Below are 25,551 nucleotides of genomic sequence, written 5' to 3'. Positions count from 1 at the left end.
ACTTTTTAAAAATTTGAAACAAACAGCTTGTGCATGCTTAAAGACCAAGGGGTCCATTCAACTGATCTAAGTGGTGTGAAATGTGATGGTAATATATACTGTATTAGGTAAGATTTACTGGAATTGTATTGTTAGCTCTGTGTACTCAACTAGAGTAAACTCTTTGACATTATAACCCAAACTCATTCAAACTATCCAAACACTTTGGCTAAGGCCTTTACCAATAAGCTTCGGTAAATATCCGAAAAGCAATATATTTCTTCATAGTTCCAGACATTTACCACCTTATTTGTTAAATGTTGACAGTTTACCGGTAAAACTTTAAGATTTACCAGATTCAAACTTTTACTGTAACACATGCAAGAAAGGTAGAACAATAAAAACTCAGACCATTGAACTTAATAATGCACTGAAATCCAACGAGAATAGAAAGCACAAGAGTTTATGTAGTCTAAAGATCTTTCTATATAATTGGGGTGTGGATAATCAAAGTCAAACAGTATGCACATATAACTGGTGTGCTATGAAAATGCAGTTGGTCAGTAATTTTTTTTAATTTTTTGTGCTTTAGCTGGGACGCATCTAATGTGTCCATAGCCTCTTTGAATATATTTTCTTTTAAAACAAAAAGCAAAACAATCATTGTGAAGTGGCGTCCTGATAGCGCAATGTAATATTGCCAGTAAAAACAGAAAGCTTCTAAAATTACTGTTCACAAGGATCTTTGAGGCCATAGTGTAAACACTAATTTACTGATTTGACTTGCAGGAGCAAGTGCCTAGTTAAAAGTCAGGAACTTCAATCTGGTGATGCTGCAGCAGGCTGGAAGATTCAAATTGTATAGATGTTTGAGCCATTCCAGTTTTTACTGTAAGCTAAGTTGTGCCTTAGATCCATCTGCAACTGCTGTTGAGATCTCCATTCAATCTGTGGCCATAGTCAGACTCCCCGTTTCAATCAGCAGGGAAGAATTCAGTCTGGTCCCTGGCATTTTTACAGCAAAGCTCCCATGACCAGCTATTTCTGATATGAACTTGGATTGCCCAAAAGCAAAGACATGTACTGTGTCAAATGAAGACAGTGTGCAGTTCTATTACATTTTGAAAATGATCTGCTGCTGATGGAAACTAACAGGATTGATTTTAACTCTGTCTAAGACACACAAGCTTAAACAGACACCAAACATAGTTTTTTGAAGTTAATTTTAATAATGTGACTGGATTTGTCTCCGATAACACCGTGTAACAATTTTTTTTTTTTGGTTCCTGGGTAGTAAGTGTTATTTCCTAATTGCTTATGCCTCAGAAGTATAGAAAATGGCTATTATTCCCCACAAACTTTGCTTTTGTGACCAGGACAGTGATATTTTGAAATTTACCTATTTTCCAGAACATTCCAGATAGATTCAGTGCTGAGTAAACTTGGAGTAACTTCTAGAACTTTCTAGAACTTTCCAGTAATATAAATAGTAGTATAAATACAGGGGCCTTAAGCCCACCAGTTCAGTTTAGTTCCAGCTGCCTAAGTGGATACATATCTGCATTTTTCTGAGATGGCATCAAGAGGCTGCAAGCATCCGGCAGACGCATTTTGCTATGTCTGCGGCCAATTTATCAAGACAAGAGCGAAAAAGTACTCAGTGGAAGCATCTACAAGGCATATTTCGGCATGCCTGTCGGGGATCAAGACAAACCCTGGGCACCTTATTTCACCTGCGAGCACTGCAAAAAAACTCTGGAAGGTAAGATGGACAATTGTTGCTCGGAATTTTATGTTATAAAATTTGTTAATTTTTAAAATTGTAAAAGTTTTTAATTTTAAAATGTTTTACAATTTTCAATGTTATTGAAAAAATATATATGAAAAATGTTGCGAGAATCTCTTACACATTAGTCATGGGTGAAATAAATGTATTTTTGTAGGATGGTACAGAGGGGAAAAGAGAGCCATGAAGTTCACTATCCCAAGAATTCGGCGGGGACCCACTGACCACTCAAGCAACTGCTACTTCTGCATGGTGGACCCTTCCAAGCGGACCGAGTTCTCTGTGGGGAGGAACAACGTCAAGTGGGAGCCACTGGTGGACCCCCGGAAGGTGCTGATGCCACCACTGCACATCAAATTGGGCCTTATGAAACAATTTGTCAGAGCTCTAGATAAGGAGTCGGCAGCCTTCAAGTACCTTCAAGACTTCTTCCCTAAGCTGTCTAAGGCAAAGGTCAAAGCCGGTGTCTTCGTTGGACCACAGATAAAGAAGATCCTGGAGTGCAATGAATTCCCCAAGAAGCTCACTAGTAAGGCGAAAGCGGCTTGGAACAGCTTTGTCGCAGTGGTTCGGGGCTTCCTGGGCAATCACAAGGCCGAAAACTATGTGGAGCTTGTTGAGACTCTGGTGAAGAACTACGGCACAATGGGCTGTAGGATGTCCCTCAGAGTCCATATCCTTGATGCTCATCTTGATAAATTCAAGGAGAACATGGGAGCATACTCGGAGGAGCAAGGCGAGCGCTTCCACCAGGATATACTGGACTTTGAACACCGCTACCAAGGACAGTATAACGAGAACATGATGGGAGACTACATTTGGGGGCTGATTCGTGAAAGTGATTTACAGTATAATCGTAAATCTCGAAAAACTACTCACTTCTAAATCTTTTGTAGTCATTTTTGTATTACTTTAGTATAAATACATGTTAATTTGGATTCATATGTTGTTTTTTTCTGACTTTATGTGAACGAAAAGACACAAATTCGCCCGTTTTCTCATTGGAAATAGGTAAATTTCAAAATATCACTGTCCTGGTCACAAAAGCAAAGTTTGTGGGGAATAATAGCCATTTTCTATACTTTTGAGGCATAAGCAATTAGGAAATAACACTTACTACCCAGAAACAAAAATTGTGTTACATAGTGTAATGCCAGTTACATGATCAAGGCATACAATGACATTCTTTGAGGTTTACTGCCAAATTCAGTACATTTGACTTGTAATGCACACATAATGGCCCTTGCCAGCAATATCTGGGCAAATAATTTTCCGAAAGCAGACAAGCTGTTTGCAACCGTTAAAAAAAAAATTGTTTAAACATTGCCTAAGCAGAAAACTATGTTTTAAAGACCACCTGACAGAAGCCTTCCAACAAGAAGGCTGTACTGTACTGTGGCAATGTGCCCTGCCCCTGTGTGCATATTATGTGTTGTGTGTTGCGTGTTGCGTGTGTTAATGTTGGTGTATAGATTGGTACACGGGATATAAACGGGTCTGTGTTTCACGTGTGATTTAAAAGGTAGATTTGTATTTAGGCACGAGGAGGGCACAAATCATTTCACGTGCTGGTTAAATGTAATATGTGAGCACGGGGTTGCACAGAATTAATTCACGTGCTGGGATTCAAGTGAATAATTAATTAGTAATTGAATCCCAGCACAACAGTATATATAGATGCACGTTTCTTGCAGTCGGGGTTGGGTGTTCGAGAGTGGAGAACGGGAGAGAGAGAGAGAGAGAGAGGAGTTAAAATAAATAAGATCGTAAATATAAGTGTTTGTACTCACCGTGTTTGTTTGTCTCTCCGTGCACCGTTTGTTAAGTGTTTAGTACGTTTTGTTTGTCTATTTATTTTGGCGCAAGTGCGGTGTCCTGTTTTGTTTTGTGTTCAAACCTTTTATTTTCTGTGCTGTTAATTATTAAATGCTGAGCGCGATCACGCACTCAGCTTAACCAAAATCCAAGTCTCTGTGTGTTACTTCCTGGCTCTGGTCTGACACCACCCACTCCGGCCGTCTTTGTGACATGTACCCATACAGTTGTCACCTGAGCCATGCATAACACCATGGGGCACTTGGTATTCTGCTGCTGAATATCTTTCCAAATGCATCCCTTTTTATGCAGGCTTCATGGAAAAGGAAATGCACATTTCACCAAACTGTAGTGTTAAAGGACCTCCTGAAATTGCTCAGAGATGTGCAAAGTTTAAAATCTCAACTCTCCCTAATTGCGAAGCATGCCAAGGGACTGGTGGATCTGATTCAGTGGTTTGAAAGCTGTGAAGTGAGAGTCCATCAAACATATAATAAAGTTGCAGAATTAATAAATACATACCGAGCAATGGCACAAGAGGTACACAGCACAGACGCCACAATAAACAAATTATGTGTAAAAACCTTCCATGATGTTTCTGAAAAACTGACTAATTACTACAACCCGGATCAATGCAAAAAGAAACCACTTTTTTTTTTATTTAATTTTTTTAAACCAGCTCATAACTTTCTGATGGCAGTAAGGATATTCGACCCACAAGAAGTGTGTAGTTTGGATCTCGAAGCCCTCCCATTATATTCTATTCCAGGACTTGATGCTGACTGTAAATCAGAAATGGACAAATACCTCCCATATGCAAAAGAAAACGGCAGGAGAATGACTTTGAATACATTTTGGATTAAAGCTGAAGAATTATTTCCCAATTTAACATGAAAGGCTAAAATATATTTGTCAGTTGTTACCAATTCTGTAGATGCTGAAAGAAGTGTTTCTTCTTATGGCCAAGTTTTTACAGAACAACATCAATCTATGAAAGAAGGCAGGGTTAACCAACTGACTGTACTTAAGTTTATTAGCAACATTTAATGCATGGGACATTTTCTTTCATGAAACTGTAAGTGACACTTAATGTGCTGCTTGCAAACAACCTTGCATTATGATTATGATGTTATATTTGTAAAATATATTACAGCATTGATGTTATGATTTCAGTATTTTATATCAATTGTTCCGGGAATCCGTGCTGTTTTTTTAAATATTTTGTTGACAAATTCCTACTAGTAAACTGAAACATTTAAATTATTTATTTACACATTCTAAGAAATAATATTGAATAAGATGTATTAGTAATAAAAGGGATGCATGACTAAATAAATATCTGTAGCTGCTGCTGCCGCCTAATCAACGCGCCAATGCGCGTTAATAGAATGACTAATTGTGATGAATAAAGGAATTGGGAGATTATTAATCATCAAGTGGTTTAATTAAGCAGACTACATGACCATCTTTCTCTCTATCAGCATCCCTTATCTAGGCACCATACATTGGATTTTGGGGGATATGAAAATAATGTGTGTTTACTTAATATTATAATATTGTCTTGGCTAAGGGTTCTTATCAGTCTGACTAACTTGATTTGTATGTTTTATTGGATGTTTAAGCTGAGGATTTACTGCATGTGGTTTTATTTTATTTAGTGCAATCAACATATGTACCAATGTCTTAAATCCTGAGTAGATCAGGTTCTTACCTCATCTGTTGTCATTTCAATGTCTGAATTAATCTGCTTAGGCATGTTTTTGATTTTCATTTTTTCTTTTGTTTGACACATTGGATTGAGTAAATGGAACCAATGCATTTTTAAAATTATTACATTGATTGCATCTTAATGTATTTATACATAATTATATATTTCACAACCTCTTATCCAGGCAAACGAATGTGAAAATTGCCAAGTTACAATATATAATAGAACTGCAACTATGTCCAATACATTTTGAAAATTGCATCCATATGCTTTGCATGAGATTATTTTGTCAAACAAAATCTTAGGTGATGTGCCAAACCCTATAAGCAAGGCTGTCTAGCATACAGGAAACTAATTCAATATGAGGTCAATTACAGTACAAAGCAAGTGAAAGGGATATCTTCAAAATACCTACTGTATGAACAAAGTGAAGGGAAATTCCATTTTCATATGAACAGCTTTTTATTCAATACAGAATAAAAGTTTTAAATGCCTCAATAGCAGGGACAAGCGACTGCAGTGGGATAGCCTACTTATTCTCGTTATTTACAGTATCTCACTTTTTTAGGTAAGTGAAGAAATCTTTTTGTACAAACTCCATATGTATAATAGTCATTAGTAATAACATGGAAGCTTGCTTGTGGAATGTTACGTGAACTGTAGATATTAAATATTAAAATACATTTCTAGCAGCGATTCTCATACATTTATTGAGTACATGACTGAAGATGACCAAATAACACATGAGACACAGAAGTGTGTCCTGTAAAGCTGACCAGTAAGAGAGTTTGTTTTTTCTTCAGTTACTCTATACCAGCAGATTACTAAAGAAAGAAGACAAGAGTGCCTTGATACAAAAATAGTTTTGGTTAAAGGCCAGTACATATCTTTTTCCAGTTCCATTCCAAGAATAGAATAGAACTGTTGGACACCTGTGGTATTCTTAATTTGCTCTGCCCTCTGTGTGAACTCCACCAATTTACCTTGTGCTCAGTGCATGATGAAAGGGATTAAAAGTCAGAACCCTTCTGCATCATTATTGTGCAAATCATGTCAAGGATATTTCGCATACTGTTTTATATGGCAAAAGGCAATTTACCCACCCTTCTTGGCATTCTCACATTTTGTCAGAACATCCAATCCCTTGTCATATCATTAAGCTGCATATGAATACAATGATATCATGAATCCATGGCAAGTTGATGCATTTTAAGGCATAATGTAAAATTTAGCCAGTTGACTGAAACATTTGGTCAGTTTAGTGACCAGCAAGTCTGAGTGCCACACGCATGCATCTCTGGTGAAAGGGTTGGTCTGTTTTGTAAAAACGACTTTGATTCATGCTGCATTTTAAAGTTATTGTATCAGCAACTTATGAGAAACTGGTTGACTCTATGGCCTTCATACAACTGGAGTTCTTATCATCCTGTAGTGTTTCACTTTATTTTCCAAAGAGTGATGATGTGTGTGATCTGGTATTTTGTGAGTGGGAGACTTCATTAGTCTGTTATCCCTGTAGAGGGTGGATTTTACACGACAGCATATTGTACATGCGTTGTTGGTAGATACCGTGCCACAGTCAGTGTTGCTAGTGAACCCTCCCTGTTCACATTGTAAACCTATTTCATAAGCAATTTGTAAATCCTATCTTTTCTCCATTGCTCTTAATCTCCAAACTTTGTCTGTTATGACCCCAGTGTATTTTTTTTTGTATAGTTGGGAGTTTGTAAATGAAGCAGAGGAATGTACAAATGTGATGGACTACTTTATATAGGCCTAACCTCCCAGTGAGGTAATTCATTATCTTGACAGCAATATTACAGGATTATTAATGGCTCCAAGTGTCTGTGAAGCCTGACCGCTGTGAATAAACATTGGTTTAGTTATGTGTGTGTGTGTGTGTGTGTTTTTCCACCCTGTGGAATGCATGCTAACACTTTATATTTAAATGTACTAGAATGATTAAATATCCATATATTTCAAAACACCACAATAGGACCCCATAAGGTATGGGTACAAGGATGATTTGATCAGTAGGCATGCAGATGACACTGCAATGTTAAATGTATTCATGTGTTAAACTAATCGTTTTAAGAGAATTTATTTATCTGGAAATAAAAATAGCATCAATAAGAACAGTTCAATTAAGTTACTTTTTTTTCATTCCCCACATTTGGTTGAAAATGTAAAATGAATGATTTTTGAACAAACTAATAATGATTTTTATAAATCAGCATTATCTTGTAAATCAACTGTTGTCTTTGTACCACACATAGCAGATGCACTTCACTGAGCTATTCTGTGTGATCACGTCTAGGTATAAGTGCATAACAGTCCTACAGGTTTCTTAAAGGGGAGGTGTGGCAGGATGGCTTTGTGGTGACGTCCCCAGATCAGGAAGTACACACACAAACACACACACACACACACGCCCTGCCCCCTATTTACGTGCCACATACCCCCCCCCCCCCCCCCCCCCCCCTTGTGCGCAGCTCACATGGCCCCATCGGCCACCTCCACCTTTAAAGTCCCAAAAGTCCTTGCCCAGGAACAGAGGCAACTATGGGTCTACGGGTGGCGGCCACGGTGTGAGGCCCTTCTCTAATGACAACGAACAGGCTGGCTCCACTGGTAGGGGCAACGCTGGCAGCGACAATGCTTCCAGTGGCAATAACAATCCCAGGGCAGTGACAAACAGGCATATCCGGGCAATGCGGGTAATCTCCCTCTGGCAGTGGAGGCGGGAGCAGTGGGTAGTCTTCCTATGGTGGTGGAGGTGGGGCAGTAGGTAATCTTCCTCCTGCGGTGGAGGCTTGCCCTCCCCCCTCTTGGGCTTCGGACGCTCGGCCTCCTCCTCTTGGGTGCTAGAGACACAGGCTCCCCCTTTTGGGTGATGGATGCTTGGGCAGGTGGCCCTTCATTTCCCTTCTGGAAAGGACCTTCACCGGAGCCCCACTCTTCATTCCAAAAAAAAACACTTCTTCAAAAACAATATTACCCACAGTACCTGTTTTGGCCTGGGTGCGTTGAGGCGCTGTATCCCACTGCTTCCACCGTGTGGCAGGACAGCTTTGTGGTGATGTCACCAGACCAGGAAGTTCACAAACACACACACACACACAGGTACTGCGAGTTGAAGCGCTGGTGCACATATTTATTCAAAAATAAATAAAATGGACAAACAAAAAAACAACACAGCTCACAGAGCAAAATAAAAGTTTGAACACAAAAACATTGATGCCAAAACAAGCATCATGCTAGTCCTTCCAGCACGAGTAGCAATTGTTTTATTTAAAAGCTTTACCGCCTGTGTCTCTCTCATGTTTTCCACTCTGTTCCGCCAGAGCTGCAGGTTTTTGTACAGGTGGCCATCTCCAGATCTGTGATAAATTAATAAATCTGGAGATGACCACATTCTGCACGCGTTTAAAGGGATGGGGCTTTAACCTAAAATAATATATTAATAATAATAATAACCCATTCTTTTTCAAATCATAAACATACAACAATACATTTGTATCCACAGGAGGATAATAATGCTTATCTAATAATGCTTATCTATAGGAGGCTGTGTGGTCTAGTGGTTAAAGAAAAGGGCTTGTAACCAGGAGGTCCACAGCCACTGACTCATTGTATGACCCTGAGCAAGTCACTTAAGCTCCCTGTGCTCCGTCTTTCGGGTGAGATGTAATTGTAAGTGACTCTGCAGCTGATGCATAGTCCACACACCCTAGTCTTTGTAAGTCGCCTTGGATAAAGACATCTGCTAAATAAACAAATAAATAATAATAATAATAAGCTTAAATGGGAATAGACTGTTCTGAAACTCTCATATGGAAGCAGTGTTAAAACATAGCTGCTTTTAATATGAAAAAGTGCCTTTTATTTCTTTTTTCACAAAAAAGATTATGGACTGCTCAAGCCACAACTTGCCACATTAATGCAGAGACTAGCATTCTCAATGGAGTCTTTTAGACAACCTGTACAGTTGTGTTACTAGATGCTGCAGTCAGCTGTTTTCAGTGGTTTTATCCAGCAGCTCAGCCAACAAAAACATATGAGACTGACCATCACTGCTGAAAAATTATACAATGGATCTGGTGCTGCAGGAACTGAAACTGCTCATAGAACTGTGTATCAGTTGTAAGGTCTTTTTGCATTATTATTATTATTATTATTATTATTATTATTATTATTATTATTATTATTATTATTATTATTATTACTGCTATTATTATTATTATTGCTACTATTATTATTATTATTATTATTATTATTATTATTATTATTATTATTATTATTATTATCATCATTATCAGCAGCAGCAACATCATGCTTGCTTATATTTAGTTATGAAGGTTATGTAATAATGGAGAACGCTGCAGTAATGATGCATTCCTTTTTTTTCCTACATGGTGCAGGATTCATTGCACAGCAGCAGTAGCTGCAACAACATGTCTGGTTTTGAGCATGCTTTAGGATTTGTGCTGCAAACCTACGCGGATAAAATCTTAACACTGTCTGCTCAAGGAGAAACATTAAACATCTATGTTTTCTTTAATTATTTTGCAAGAAAATAACAAACCAAATCTTTAAACAAGAGGATTTTTCTTTTGTGCTTTGGAAACTGTTAATATATACAAGAATACTCGTAGTCCAAAGTGACAGACTGTGAGACTTTGTAATACTGCATTTAGAAAGAATGTCCTTGTGAACAAAAGTCTAAGAATTGCCTTGGAATGCTCTAAAAATTTCAAATTGCATTCTTAATGCTCGTTTCTTGTTCTTCTCTTCAGGCCCACGAGTGGAGTAAGAATGATGACCGACTGCTGCAGGCTGTGGAGCATGGCGAAGTGGATAAAGTGACCTCGCTCCTGGCCAAAAAGGGAGTCAATGCAGTCAAACTGGACAGCGAGGGCAAATCAGCGTAAGTCTTTTACATGCTAAAATTCTATGTAGTTAAGAATGCAGCTGTTTGCTGATATTCCATAAAAATGAGAATGATTGTATTAATGTAAAATTCGCAGATGAAAATGACTGTGTTAATGTGTAAAATTCATAGAAAATCCTAGGCATTGTGCTGTGCATGTGTTTCCTAATAAAAAGCAACTAAAAAGCTTCTCTACTGTAGAAAAAGCAATTCACTGAGTAAGAAGGTTGGAAGCCCACTGTGAGATTAATTTAGAGCCGTAAATGCAAAAGCAATTATAGGTGCCTGCTACAGCTTTTTGCTTAAAAGCAGTCCAGGAATCCTATTGCCTATTTTTGTGGTTCCATCGGCCAGGTATAATTATTGCTTTGTTTTTGTTTTTATTTTTTTCACATCAGCGCCATAAAGAAAGCCTCCTTAATTTTTCTGCTTGTCAATAATACATGAAAATGGATTTAAATACAGGCTACCAGCTAGTAAGGTAGAGTAGACCGTCGGAGTTACAAATACCTTGGGAAGGAGTGTTAGAATGCTGCATGCTGACTGGTCCTTCAGTGTTTAAAGCCGTTAAAATATCCAGCACAATTAGGAACTGCTTAGGAACAAAGGCAAATCATTGCTGGTACCCTAGTGTCAGTCCTGTATTGAAAATTAAATCTGCTTGCCAGAGCGGTGTATCAACACCAGTGCTCTGTGTCTGTCAGTGTGTCAGTACTACCCACACACGTAACACATCACCCTGTTACAAAGAACTAGCAGTACATTGCTGGATGCAATGTACTGCTAGTTCTGCACTGGGACTGACACCTCGCCAGCACGGCAAAGGTGCACATGGGACTTGGGGTATAAATATTGGGTGAAATCTGTGCTCCACGAGCCAGTTTAGAGATTGGTGGGAGCTTCTGTCCGACTGGAAAACGATAAAGAAAGTGTAGTGTACGAGACTTTTTGTTTTGTTTTACCCTTTTTATTTTGTTGTATGGTTTTGGTTTTTTCTCCTTTTATTTTCTATCCCTCCCTACCTAGTATCTGTCCGTGTTCCTTCTTTTCCAGCAGTAATATTTTGCTACAGTATTTTAAAATGGAGCGTTTTCTGAAGAAGAGTATTATAAACGTTAGTAATGAAAGGGAGTCAAGCGGCACTCAGGCAAAAGAAGTGCTGACAACAAGGATCCGATCCGCAGCAAAAAACCAAAAACCCGAAAGTATGATCAATATTTGTAATACGGTTTTACCTGGTTTGGTTCTGAAGAGGAGCCATGGCCACAGTGCGTGGTGGGTGGTGCTGGCTAAGGAGAGTTTAAAACCATTGAAAATGTTGCGACACTTGCAGACAAAGCACGGTTCTCTTCAAGGGAAACCTAGCGATTTCTTTCATTGAAAGTTAACAGAGCTAAGTGGCCAGACAAAAGTACTCAGGTTAGTGGCTACAACTAATGAGAAGGCTCTCTGTGCATCTTTTGCTGTGTCACACTGGATAGCCAAAACCTGTAAACCCCACAATATTGGAGAAGCTTTTTTTTATACCATGTGCCAAACAGGTGGTTTTGATTATGATGGGACAAAGTGCTGCCAGCCAGCTTGATTCGCTTCCCCTGTCTAATGACACTGGTGCCAAGCAATCGTCAAGGTAAAGCAAAGTATTTATCTATTTATTTATTTATTTATTTATTTGCTATTCAATTGGATGAAACAACTGATGTGTCAGATGCTGACCTACATTAAATTTGAAGATGATGAAAGCTGGATCAAGAAGCTGGCCTTGCAGTATAAGTCGTGGCAGTCTGGCAGCATTCTATTTATTTTATTAGATAACTTTTTTGATGAGAGCCCCTTTTCAAAGAGTGACTTACAATCCATTCTCACCAGCCACCTGGAAAGCCTTCAGCTACACTTTCGAGAGTACTTCCCTGAAAAGGATCGGAAAGCAGAGGGGCGGATTAGAAACCTACCAAATTTACCACTTGCAGCAGAAGAAACATTGATGGACCTTTCTTGTGACGAGACACTGAAGCTCAGATTTTCTCAGCAGCCTCTTGCTAACTTTTGGATTTCTGTGCGACAAGAATATCCAGAGCTATCATCTGCAGCTTTGAAAGTGCTCATGCCTTTCCTGTCTACCTACCTTTGTGAATCAGGTTTTTCTGCACTCACTTTACTAAAAAACAAGTACATGACTTGTCTCACTGTTGAAGATGACCTTTGCCTTTACCTCAGCCACACAGAGCTTTAGTGTTCATCCATGCAAGCTCACCCCTCCCATTAGGTAAGCAATGTAATTTTTTAAAAAAGTATTATTATTTTTTATACTGTTGGCTGTAAAAATAAGCAATGGCTGTATTTTGGTTTTGATGATATTGCCTTGTAATGCATATTTTACTTAACAATACTAACTATTCTGCAGTAATACAGAGCAGTGAGGTCATGAAGTAATTTTTATTGGTAGAAGGGGGTCGCAGTGCCACGAAGATTGAGAACCGCTGACTTAGCACATTCACAAAAAAAAATGTGACACGGTTTTGCATTTATACTTTTAATTCCAAAAACATTCAAATAAATGTTTACTTAATGAAATCTGTCTGCTAAAACAGTATCTCATTTACAGTAACTCGTTATAGCATCGACAATGTCACTGCAGCAACTTGGAGAACAACAAAGAAAGCCTTCTAATCAGTGTGGCAAAGTGGTTAACTGTGTGCATGTAATGCCGCAGTGATTAATGAACAGACAGAAATGATAATCCAGGTGTAATGATGTTTTATTTTTACAATCCAATTGGTCTGATGACCCAAGTACAACGGTAAAGAATAAACAATGATAATGAGAAGCAATACAGTGGCGTGTATTGCTTTTCTGTAATCCTCAGGTTTGGCCCCAAAATAAACAGTCCCGTTCTTAAACACCCACACGTAACACAAAACACAAATACAAGTCCACAGTGAGTGATAAAGTGCTCGTGGTGTATTTACAGTTCTCCATGATATATTGCAATGTTGTCCGGGTTTAGTGCTGGCCTTTGGCGACAGCATTAACTGTTACAAAAAGAACAGATGACATCGCTCTGTCCCCTTTTGTACCATCTATCATGACTCCTTGGTTAACAAGTGCAACAGCTCCTCCAATCCACGGCTGCCACATAGTTTCCCTTCCGGGTCTATGATTTAGTGTACCGGAGCTCCACCCCCTTTCTAGATGACCAACTTCCACTTAACCCTGGGAATGAATGTCTGGCCATCCCATCCAGGGTACTCTGTTCCCTTTACACAGCGCCCTCACAGGTCAGGAGGGAGATGTATCACCAAGAATTCCCTCCAGGACCAGAATTGCCCACCCCTGGTCTAGAGAGACTTTGACCATTAACATTTTTTATTTGACCTTTTGATGGATGCATTTGATAAATGAAACATTTGAAACCGGAAAGACGCTTAGATCAGACTATTGGTTAATCCAGTCTTTTTGTTAGTCTATTTTTGCTGCCTAAGTTTTGATTTGTCATGTGAAAAGTGCCTTAAATAATGGCTATAAGAAACTGTAGCTCTCATGCTAGCAATTTGTAATAACTTTAAGCCTTAGAATGTATCTGCAACATGTTAAATTCCTGATGAAGGCTGCCAGCTGGTTTTATTTCCTTTTTACTTTGATGTACAAAGGACTGATGGGATACAAATATTTCAGATATTTACATTAAAATGTAAATCATTAAACATGCATTACAAAAAAGTGAATGACCAAAAGAGGATTTAGAGGTGGCCTATGTAAACCTAAGAATGAAACCATAGCTGTCTCTAACTAAATATTCTGGTAAGCTAAATATTGGTATTGTTTGAATCACTATTGGGCCTTTATCATGTGAACAATATGTTCACATTCAACTTGCATTGGTAGCCTGCAGTAAAGGCAACCATTGTAAAATGTCCAACTTCCAAGTAATGGCAGCAATGTACTTTGTGACACATCCTTGCATGCATTCGGTGATAAAAATCAGAAGTGTAGTTTTTCTAAAGCACTTGACCAGAATTGATATGGGGCATATTCTTCTGCAATACTGCGTTAATATCCAGCAAGGCTTACAACGCTCTTAACTGTGGTTGTTTCTTCCTACGTAGCTACTATTGGTCTGCACATTGACCACAAAAGTTGTGGTATAATTTTGTTTTTTGCAATATGTTTTTAAGCAGCGTTAACAGTGGAACAGAATTGGCAGGTGATTAATGGACGACAGGATACCTTTTTAAATAAAAGAAAAATAAAAAAAGAAAGAAACGGCTGTTAATTTTGTATTACAGGATTGTTAGGCGTTGCTAGTGCACTTGCACATTTCTTTGTTTGATGTTCATTCTATATTTAATGATCAGAAGTCCAGTTTGCTGTTCATGGTCCCTGATGCTGTACAAAAGAAAATGCTAGACTCCAGTGAATAGGTGTTTTAGAAAGAGGTTTGGAAGGGAAGATGCATAAGCATGTTCATAGGATCCGAGTAAAAAGGAATGAAATTCTTTGTTAATGAGACAAACCTTTAAAAGACTGCTAACCAATACAATTTCAAATCTGTTTTCTAAACTCTTAGTGACTTTATTAACAATTTTACTAATCCCATTTTATTGTGCTAAGAGTCCTTTGGTTATTCACATGTCGTAAATTAAGTTTACCCTGCTTTTCTCCCGTTTGACATATCCAATTGTATTTTAAGCTCAGCTCACCGCTACCACCCCTGCACTGACTTGGGAGCGGCGAAGACGAACACACGCTGTCCTCCGAAGCGTGTGCTGTCAGCCGACCGCTTTTTTTCACTCTGCAGGCCCGCCATGCAGCCAACCCAGAGCTTCAGCGTCGGAGGACAACGTAGCTCTGGGCAGCTTACAGGCAAGCCCGTAGGTACCCAGACAGTCTACAGGGGTCGTTGGTGCGTGGTGAACAGAGGACACCCTGCCCATCCCCCGAACCCGGACCGGCAGTCTATAGGGTGCATCCTGCACTCCACGCGGAGCGCCTTTACCGGATGCACCACTCGGGAGCCCCGAGACCTAGTTTTTTTAATCATGTATAATCTGTAATCAGTATAAAGTCAGGGATATATTAATAAAATAATCTGCGACACAGGTTTTGAATTCTTCCTTGATTTGTATATTTTAATGTTTAAATAAAGTAAAACCACAACAGCATTTCTTATTTACTTGTACTGCTATTATATGCTATTATACAGTATGTTATTGTAGTATGGCAAATAAAACAAGTTGTGCCAGTTGTGCCAACAACTGTGGTGATGATTTTTCCAATTGACTATAGTTGTACTTGAATCCTGGCAATTTTAGATTTGATCATCTTAACATTTGAAGACAGAGCTAATCAGGAATCCTGTGGACACCCTGCGGTAGCATATACAGTAAATTAACCACAATGTATATTAGGGGGCAGGATTGTTATTTCAGGCAAATGATCTTCATACTTCTGAGTCTCCTAGATTTCATATTTTTGATGCACAGCAAGCTTGATGGTATTTTTTCATTGCACTATTGGTTTTAGAAGACATATGTGGTAATTAATCTGTTTATAGTTGTCCATGCTTGCAGTGTTGTGTGCATGAAGATTCTTGTACTAAAGAAACCATGGCAAACACAATGACACTAGATGAGGCAGTTGGTCAATACATTCAAGGTTCTTATTGCCCTTTAAAAGCTTCACCTGTGTACTTTAACAGTGTTAAACTTTATTTCATATTCTGACTGTAACAATTAAAATAACATTGTATTTTCTACTGTTCTTTCAGCCTTCACTTGGCTGCAGCAAAAGGGCAAGCCGAGTGCCTGGGAGTGATTCTTTCACATGGAGTCGATGTGACTGTACTGGATGCATCAGGTACATTTTCTTGTTTCCTGGATACTGCAAAGTGTATTTTATACATGTTGTTTTTGTTGTTCATATTACATGTCCCTTACATTTGAATATGTAAATTAAATAGAAGGATACTTTCTGCAAGACCAAGCTGCAAATGCTGATCATCTTGACTTTTTTCCCCAACCAATATTTAACCCACAATACTTTCATTTAGTTTTTAAGTGCACCTCTACTGTATATCACTATATCTATAGTAATAGCACGATACATCTGTAGTTGGGGCTCAGCAAGTTTACATTTAATACTGAATTAAGTTATCATGAACTGAATTGTGTCCAGACCCTAGGAACTGGGTTTAGAGCCATGTGATACAGCATAGTTGTTTACAGGTTTTCAGATGTTTATTATCATACTCTTATTTTTTATTACCTAGCTATTCTACATTTTGAATACGTAAACATTTGCTTATTCTATGAATTCTATAAATTAATCACTTTGTAATTCCTAATCTTTTTGATGTGTCAAGCTTGGGCCTGTTGCAGAGACTAGAGTTGGCATGATTCTTGCTGGCATTCATAGTTGTAATCTGATGTATGCTTTCTGCCGCATGTACTGCATGACTAATGCTGTTTGTGTTCTGAAACCTAATGACGTCTTATCTTTTTATATAGGTTGTACTGCTTTACACCTTGCGGCGAAAAACAACCACCAAGAATGTGCCAAAAAGCTTATTCAGGTAAATGTACATACAGTATGGCAGTAATATGAATAATTGTATATCAAGCTATGGGAATTTGTATTTGGTTCATTCCTGCTCAAGTGGAGCAAGAGTGGCTTGGCCACTTTCAGAAATTGTCTAATTATTCCATAATGTTTCCCTAGATACAGCATGTCACAATTTGGCCTGTAAGTTAAAAACAACAGGATTTAATTTTTTTAATTGAATAGAGTGACTTAATTTTCTATGTGTGTATAGGACACTGCATATGGGTCAGTCTCCAATACTTAGTACCAAAAGTGGGAACACAAGGTCAAAATTCAAAATTACTTTATATCTTTTAGTTATCAGATGTGTAAGGTATGAGTTTATATAACAAATATCGTGTTTACTCAAATTGAAGTCGTCCCTGAATTCAAATCGCACCTCCAAATCCAAAGACCAAAAGAAAAGAAGGTAGTGACAGACAAGTTGAAAAAGGCATGCAAATAATAGAATAATCTAGCTAGAAAAAATAAATTGAAAATCTTTTTATTTTTATTTATTTTTTTAAATGATTTGTGTATTTTTCCTGAGGGATATCAGACAATGCTCGTTAGGTAAACTGTTCCCCCACGACTACCACTAGTTGAATGAAAATTTGATTTGAGTTTGTTTCAAGGACTCAGACTACACGTACATACATACATACATACAGTCAACCTCGGTTAACTCGTCTGGTGGATAACTCGGCACATTCGCTTAATTTGACAGACAGTCTTGGTCTTGAATTTTCTCCATGTAAAATGTATACACCCTGCCTCTTTTTAATTTTTTTAAATTTGACACCCACACTTTACTTGTAACTCGACACTTATTCCTGGTACTGAAGGCATAAAAACTATTAAAAAGACTAGTGGATAACTTGACGCTGTCGTTTCACGTGACTGACCTCTGACTGGAAACGGATTGTTCATTCATTCGCAATAACCAAGTGCAGCTGGTTAGTGTCAGTTCATAATGAGTGAGAAGCGAAAAATGCGTTCTCGTTCAATTGGCTTTAAAGCTCAGGTTATTTGTGATAACAAGCTTGTCAGCAGAACTTTCAAAGTGCATGTTTTTGCATGCGAAACAATCGCCAGTGTTTGATTTCTCTGTGAAACTGTAGGTTGTTTATTATTGTCTTTGTTCACCGAGTTAATTCTGTATAATGTACATTTGTTAACTTTTCCTATTTAAACAGACAGTACAAGACAGTACAAGCTAATACCTAAAAGTATAGTCAACAGTTTGTGGTTGGATTATTTTTGTAAAAGTAATGCTGTAGTTATTTTATTAATTGTTATTTCAATCGAACTATACGAGTTGTACCAGATTTGTACAGTACTGTATACTGTAATTGATTCATTCACTGCAGTTCTTTCAACTGTTTTCATAAGGACATTTCACTAAAAAATAAACTTGTAAATACTGTAATACTGTAAACGTGGGAGTTCTATTACTTATATGCACGTTAATGCCATGGCTCATTGCACCCGTGGTTAACTTGACACCTCGGATAAGTCCTTGTGGGGTTTCGAGTTAACCGAGGTTGACTGAATGCACACACAGAGAAAATCTCAGGATGTACAGGTAGTGGACAAAAAATGGGAACACCAATGTAAAGTCACTTAATATGGCGTTGGGCCACTATGGTATCCCGCTCTGTGGAGTTCTCGGCGGACCGTTTTTGATGAAACTGGCTGCTCACACCTAAGCCACACCTGTATGGAAGCCCTTGCTTTCAATATACTTGGAGTCCCTCATTTACCCAGGTGTTTCCATTTTTTTGTCCACTACCTGTATATTAAGCTATATGTTTAGCATGTTTTTGTTTTAAAATATTAATTCAAAACTAATGAGTAACAGAAATGAAATATATATATATATATATATATATATATATATATATATATATATATATATATATATATATATATATATATATATATATATAATTTATTTATTTATTTATTTCTCCCCCCCCAACAGAGCAAATGCACAATTGAAGGCGGTGACAGCTCAGGAAAAACAGCATTACACTATGCAGGTAATTTGACTGTAGATGGAGGAAATTTCATAACTGAAAATAATAAATTCTTATTTAATTCTCATGTAGACGAAACAATCATACATTCTTTAAGGTCATAGTTTGGAGTACAGTGCACAGTGTTTTTTGAATAGCAAAGTAGGCCACACTGTGCACATTTTAGTTTACACTTCATTAAATGACCAATAAAACTTTACTGTTTGCGATTAACTACCTATGTTTGCTTAAGTTAATGGCTCTTACAAGACACAGCTTAAACATTACATTTTGTGTGTAGATAATAAAAGTGCCCTGAATGGAAAAACAGATTTTGTTGGAACTCAGTCAACCTTCATATACTGTGTGAAAAACAGAAAATCACTGACTTATGGAATTTGTATTAATCTCAAAGGGAAAAAATGGGTCTTAATTGAGTGTAAATTGTTCAAATGAGAAAATAAGACATACAGAATATTTGGATTTTAATCAGGAAATCTTCAAATTTTGGCAGATCTTTTTTTAAATTAATAATTACTGAATTTGGCCACAAAATCATGTTTTTGGCATAATATGTATATCTGTGTGGGGCACGTGCAGCCTGTGCTCGTAAGTGACTTTGACAGCTTGTTTACAGGAAAATAAGCTGGGGGGTATATGGTAAAGCCAGCTGGAAGAATACACGCTATTTAATTTAAGTAGGTATTATTGGAAGAGACACTAAAATGTAAATAACATCTATAGCAGTCACACCACATTTATTTTGATTGCATGGCACCAATTTTTGTGATGGATAAGCACCTATTGCAAGTTCCAATTTTAGATAATTTTATCCCTAAATTGTCTCTTTACAGTTTCAAACACATGGTTTACATTATAATTAAGTGAAACCACATTAAAACACAGAAAAGTCTTCAGTTACATTCGTTGCAGCCTTTTAATTCAAGAAAGTAGACATAACAAGCAAAGAACACATGATTTATGGTGCTACCTTCCCTAGCAACGATAGCTGGCTTAGATCTTTGCTTTTTGATTATGTTTGAACGGGCTTAATTGAAATGAAAACCAGTTTGTTTGGTGGTTTTCATGTTTCTAAACCACCCACAGCAAGCATCTGTCCAAAAAACTACACAGCTGTAAAATGGATGAGGGCCTTGAGGTATATGAGGCTGTGTGGTCCAGTGGTTAAAGAAAAGGGCTTGTAACCAGGAGGTCCCCGGTTCAAATCCCACCTCAGCCACTGACTCATTGTGTGACCCTGAGCAAGTCACTTAACCTCCTTGTGCTCCGTCTTTCGGGTGAGACGTAAGTGACTCTGCGGCTGATGCATAGTTCACACACCCTAGTCTCCGTAAGTCACCAACACAAATAACTGATAATATTGTCACCCATGGCTTACTGTAAATGGTATGGTTTCTAACATTTAGTAAGTCTTAAAGGGTAATCCCTCCAGAGTTTAACTGAGAAACTTTCGGAAGGCAATCTTGGGAATCCTGATTATTTGAAGGGTCTGACAGTCTGTGATTTGTAATTATAAGTGAATAAGTTCTTGGTCAGTCAAGGTGCCATGAGTACTGCTCTGATGCATGTTTCTAGATATTAAACCTGAGTTTGTCTGGTGTTAAAGCCACTTACTGTATTTGGAAGATTTTGAGATGTACCAGCACTGATGACTTTAATAAAGAAAATGATTAATAATTGAGCAGTAATGTTTTTCCGTGGTGCATTAATTGATTTTATTTTAACTTTTTCAGCAGCATGTAGCAGTGCTCCAATTGTTCAGCTGCTGTGTGAGCAAAACTGTCCTGTGAATGTCAAAGATGCGGTATGTAGTTCCTTATTTGGGTTTCTTTTACACATTGTCACACTTTGTTTAACAGGTTAAGCATGGTTTTTAATGCAACATGCTTTTCCAATCTGTTCCTTTAGAGAGGGGTGGTATGCTTTAGATTGTTGGCTGCTATAGGTTGATTCCCGAACCAATCAGCTACTGTCCAGATGGCAGGGAGTTCCTGTGATGCATGTGCTGGTAATCTTCTTTGCATCCTGGCTGGTGAAAGAAAGCTGAAGCAGTGCATCGTTCCCACAGCCGTGGTAGAGTTAATGTCTTGATGTGGGTTTTATTGTAAGTGTTGCAAATCTCTGCAAGATTAATGCAACTGGGCTCAAAGAGGATTATTATTTAAATTCCTTGTCACTTAAGTTGATGTATGGTCATGTATTCAGCAATTTGAAACATGCCTCCCAACTATGCAGGAACTATTTGGAATGTCATCAAAGTCTAGGTGTATTGATCCGCTACATTTGGCTGGCTACCCGTCTCACTTCAATTCTTCTGACATGTACTGTATGAGGCAGGAATTTAAAACCAATGTTTGGTTACCATTGGCAGGAAAAAAAGAACAGTACAGATAATTTATAGAAGAGGCTTCACATGCTTTGAAAAAATCATGCTGTGATTTAAAGCTGTGACTCAGAAATTCTACATATACAAGCTGGCCCTCACAAATTGGAACAAAAATATGCAAAACAGAGTTAATAATGTAAAAACACTTAACTCTGCCGCACCAATCGCTGAATATGGGTACCAACACGTTAAATTGTGTGTCTCTAGTAAACACTTTCCCATAAAGCTACCCTTAAGACCTCAGACTTGCTTGAAACATGTCGGTTCAAAGACAAAAGCTCCCTACATTACACTTCAATTGTCAACCTCAGCACTTACCTCATATAAGGTACATACATGTATATATTTTGATTTATATAATGATTGGTTATTGGCCATTTCAGCCGTTCAATATCAAAGCTATTTCCCCCCCCCCCCCCCCCCTTAAACTTACAGTAATTCCATGCACAATGTATTAAATCCAAAGTGGCAACTGCATATACACTTCCAAATGAAAATATCCAGCTGCCAGTGCTGTTAGGGTTGCTCATGGGTAGGTAGCATATAGAAACTTTTCAAAGTTTGAGGTATCCATAGTTCACTGTTTGGATTTGGAAATGTGGCATAGCTTCAAACGAATTAGGATATGCACTAGAAGTACTGTTATGTACAAAAAGGATGTAACAAGCTGTCTAATTCACTCCTTGAGCAAACTTGATGGATTAAGCAGGCATGGTTTGATTTGTTGGCTTTGCCTTGTCCACCTGAGACTTCAAGTACCGTACACCAATAGATTCTAAGTAGTGCTAAAATACTGGAACAAGCATGTTGGACCAGAATATTATAGTACTGATTCTTTGTAATTTTTTCAAAAAAATGTTCATTAGATCTCCAAATCCAGTTGTTTAAAAACAGACCCAGAGCTCCTCCAGTAGAACTATGAACATTTTCCTGTGACTTCAGAAAATCGTGAATGAAATTAAGACCTTGGTGTCCTTGCTGAAGACAAGTAAATGAAGCTGAGTGGAGTTTAACGTTTAAGTGGTTATGGGGCTGGTAGGAGTCTCTCTTCATTTTTGCTTCTTACCGAAGGAAATGCAATAACATAATAAATCTAGTCCCAAGATAGTCGTGCTGATGGTTAAAATTATGTTTATTCAAACTTCCTGTCCAAACAGACTGCTATAAAGCTTTTTTTTTTTTTTGTTAATTACGGTTAACTTGTTCTAGTTAGCTGGCAGTGGCGCCATCTCAAAATGAATGGGTGGCAATTTTGAATTTGTTGCATAGCTCTTAGGGCTTAAAAGCCAATGAGTAGTCTAATGTATTACTTTCAGCTATTAGGCTGTCAGTATTCACATAGCTATTAGTTTTATTGACTCATTTTGTGTTTAGTTTGCAATCCAGGTCTTGTGGAACATATTGAATAGTTCACTAATACACTGTACAGCATTTAAACAATTCCATCAGTTAGTAATGACAGAACAAAAGGCACATCTGGACTGCATTGAACAGTGGGTTGAAAGAAACATGTACCATCTGCCAGAAGTTGACATACCATTGGCTTATAATCATTTTTTGAAGTCTACTAAAAGAAACCAAGAAGTATATTTTTTATAATAAAATAAAAAAAATATCAATTAATCTTAAGCTTTAAGATGATGTTTAAAAGAAAAAAAAAGTTTGATACTTGATGGCCGCTTCTTACCACAGAGAAACCTGGAAAAAATGCACAGCAATACTTGGTAAATCCAGTTTGCCAAAAGCTATTTTATTATTTTATTATTTTTGTCTGTTAAAATGTGTGCTATATTTGGAAATGCTTCTACAGTAGATTTAAGACTGCAATCCTGTGGTGGTGGGGAATTTACAATAAATAAATAAATAAATAAAGCATCTACATTTTGTGCATTAAAAAAGAAAAGTAGTTAAAAGTGTTTCATGTCTGTTTATACCATTTCAAAACCACAACTCAAGTGGCTTTGTGATGTGCCAGTGTTGCAGCACTGCAGCTTTGAGCCAAGTTCTGCACATTAGAGTTCAATCTAAAGCGTTGATCAAAAAAAAAGAAAAAGTGCTATGAAGTGGACTGTGTTTATTTTGAAGGTTTTCAAATTAGTGTGGCACAAAGTTCTTCAGAGTTTGCAATAATCGACCATCTAGGGTGAGGTAGATCTAGTTGGCACTAAGAGTGATAGTGGAATGATACCATGATTGAATACTACAGTACATGTCTCTCAGCATATGTAATAGTCAGTGGAGAATACTAAAAAATTAAAGAAACTATTGTTTTCTTCTTTTAATACCTGTTTATCTCATCACAATTCCAGTTAGCAGTGGTAAGTTTATTTCACCCTACCTACAGTACCGAACAGTTTAAATACCACTGTACCGGTACACATTGTGTGTGTGTGTGTTTTTTTTTTGTTTTTGTTTTTTTTAAAGTCAGTTGCTTTTTGCAGTAGGCATCTATAAATGTTTAAGTCCAAACGCACAATAGCATACATGCCAACAGTCCCGATTTCCTAGCAAATGTCCCGTGTCCCGATGCACAGGAAGAAAGTCCTGATATTTACCCATAGAAAAAAAAACATTTATTCTGCACAGTAGAGTTGGTGAAAACCACACGCTGTGCTCTTCGTGCGGCTGACACATCTGCTGATCACTAACTTATACAAAAGTAAGAACGTTTCATTATGTCTATTTTTACTGTCATGATGGTCGTGTTGTGTTGAGTTGGGAGGGATACGTCTATTATATGATAATGAGTGTTTTTTGGGTACGACCCCTCCCATGTGTATGATGCGTATGACCCCCACCCCCCTACCCCGGGACGAGCGTCCTGCTGAACAGTTTCCAAATGTTGCAATAGGCAGCAGTGCTCGAATACATGTGGCCTTGCTGTGAAATTACCACAGCAAAAATATGTATGCTGATTTGGACCATTAATAAAACTTTTATTAAGTGTGGCAGAATTTTTTTATGAGTACTCCATTACCTTTTCCACTTCAAAACACCATCACTAGATTCCAAGGCAGAATGGATATGCTTTGTCAAGTTTTAAAATGTGCATCTGTTCCAAGATGTTTCTAAATGGCTTTTAATGCTTCATTTCTATGAGGTTCTACAGTGTATACAGTAAATATACAGAAATTCAGAAAACATGAGAGACCATTAAAATTCAACAATTCTGGTTTGATTAACTTGCTACTTGTTAGAACTGTATAGCACACTAGTCAGTAATAGTCAGAAAAATATAATTCCACTTTACTTGCATAGGGGGAAAAGGATGCCTGAATCTTAATCTTATGCGTTTTTAATTTTATTTATTTATTTATTTATTTTTCTTTTCCTTTTTTGTTACAGGAAGGATGCACCCCACTTCTCCTTTGCTCCCAGAATACCCACGAGGAGGTGTGTAGATGCCTGATAGACCATGGAGCAGACATCAACGCATGTGACAAAAAAGGAAGGTATAATCCAGATATTATCTGATTGAGGTATAATTCAGATATTACTTGACTTACTGCTGTTTTGTAATTGTATTTAAACATGTACAGTGTACTGAACTGACTACTGAATATGAGAGAATTAGATATTTTCTGATATTTTATTAATGTGAGGGGGAGGGGAATTACTGCCATTTCTTCTGCAATTGCTATATCCAGTTTCCAAGCTTGTCAGGAATACAGATGTTGGATTTCCAATTGGCTAAGGAGAGAGTCTGGCCAGCACATGGTGTATATTGATTGGCAGTGGATGACATCATAATTTTATAAACTATACAGCATTTTAAATGACCTGCAGTATTGTATGACCCTGAAACAGATGGCAAAAACAGAAAACAATATACAAACAGAATCATCAGGGATTTAGGCTTATTTATGATGCACAAAAGAACCTGTGCCAAATGCATTCCCTGTACTGTAGAAAAGATTTAGGGGACACTGTTAATCCCTGCTTTCATTTCAGATATATTGCATGGGGGAATTATGATCCTTTCTAACACGTGATTTTGTTGCATTTTTATGTTTTATGTTTCTGTGTTTTCCTACAAGTCTTCTGCTGTAAGATTCTGGACTGATCATTGTTGTAACATTTCATTCTTCAAAAAACTTTGAACACTCAATCAAAGTCATACAAAAAAACAAAATAATAATAATAAAAATGACTGCCTTCTTAACCCAATCTATTTATATATATATATATATTGTATTTAAAAAATGGTTTCATTACAAATTCAATTGCCTCCATGAATTCTCCAACGAGTACAGATTTAGTCATCACTTACTGACACCATAATGTATGAGTAAGATTTAGGCAAACTGCCATTCTAGTAGTCTTCTTTTA

At 37.5% G+C, this 25,551-nt stretch overlaps 1 protein-coding gene across 5 annotated transcripts in view; it reads left to right on the top strand.

Moving 5' to 3' along the window:
* LOC117409281 (ankycorbin) overlaps positions 1-25,551 on the top strand; it is a 66,188-nt gene that overhangs the window by 28,299 nt on the left and 12,338 nt on the right. For 4 of the 5 annotated variants that reach the window (XM_059023949.1, XM_059023938.1, XM_034015069.3 and 1 more), the window contains 6 exons: positions 10,085-10,215; positions 15,986-16,074; positions 16,725-16,789; positions 18,782-18,839; positions 20,570-20,640; positions 24,568-24,674. In XM_059023949.1, coding sequence (XP_058879932.1) covers positions 10,085-10,215; positions 15,986-16,074; positions 16,725-16,789; positions 18,782-18,839; positions 20,570-20,640; positions 24,568-24,674 — 521 coding nt within the window. The remainder of the gene's footprint in view (positions 1-10,084; positions 10,216-15,985; positions 16,075-16,724; positions 16,790-18,781; positions 18,840-20,569; positions 20,641-24,567; positions 24,675-25,551) is intronic. The other variant, XM_059023928.1, reaches the window with a different exon arrangement.

The sequence above is a fragment of the Acipenser ruthenus genome, chromosome 1 (genome assembly GCF_902713425.1).
Source record: "Acipenser ruthenus chromosome 1, fAciRut3.2 maternal haplotype, whole genome shotgun sequence".
NCBI classification, from domain to species: domain Eukaryota; kingdom Metazoa; phylum Chordata; class Actinopteri; order Acipenseriformes; family Acipenseridae; genus Acipenser; species Acipenser ruthenus.
The sequence above is the reverse complement of the archived record's forward strand: the minus strand, read 5'-3'. Positions and strand labels throughout refer to the sequence as shown.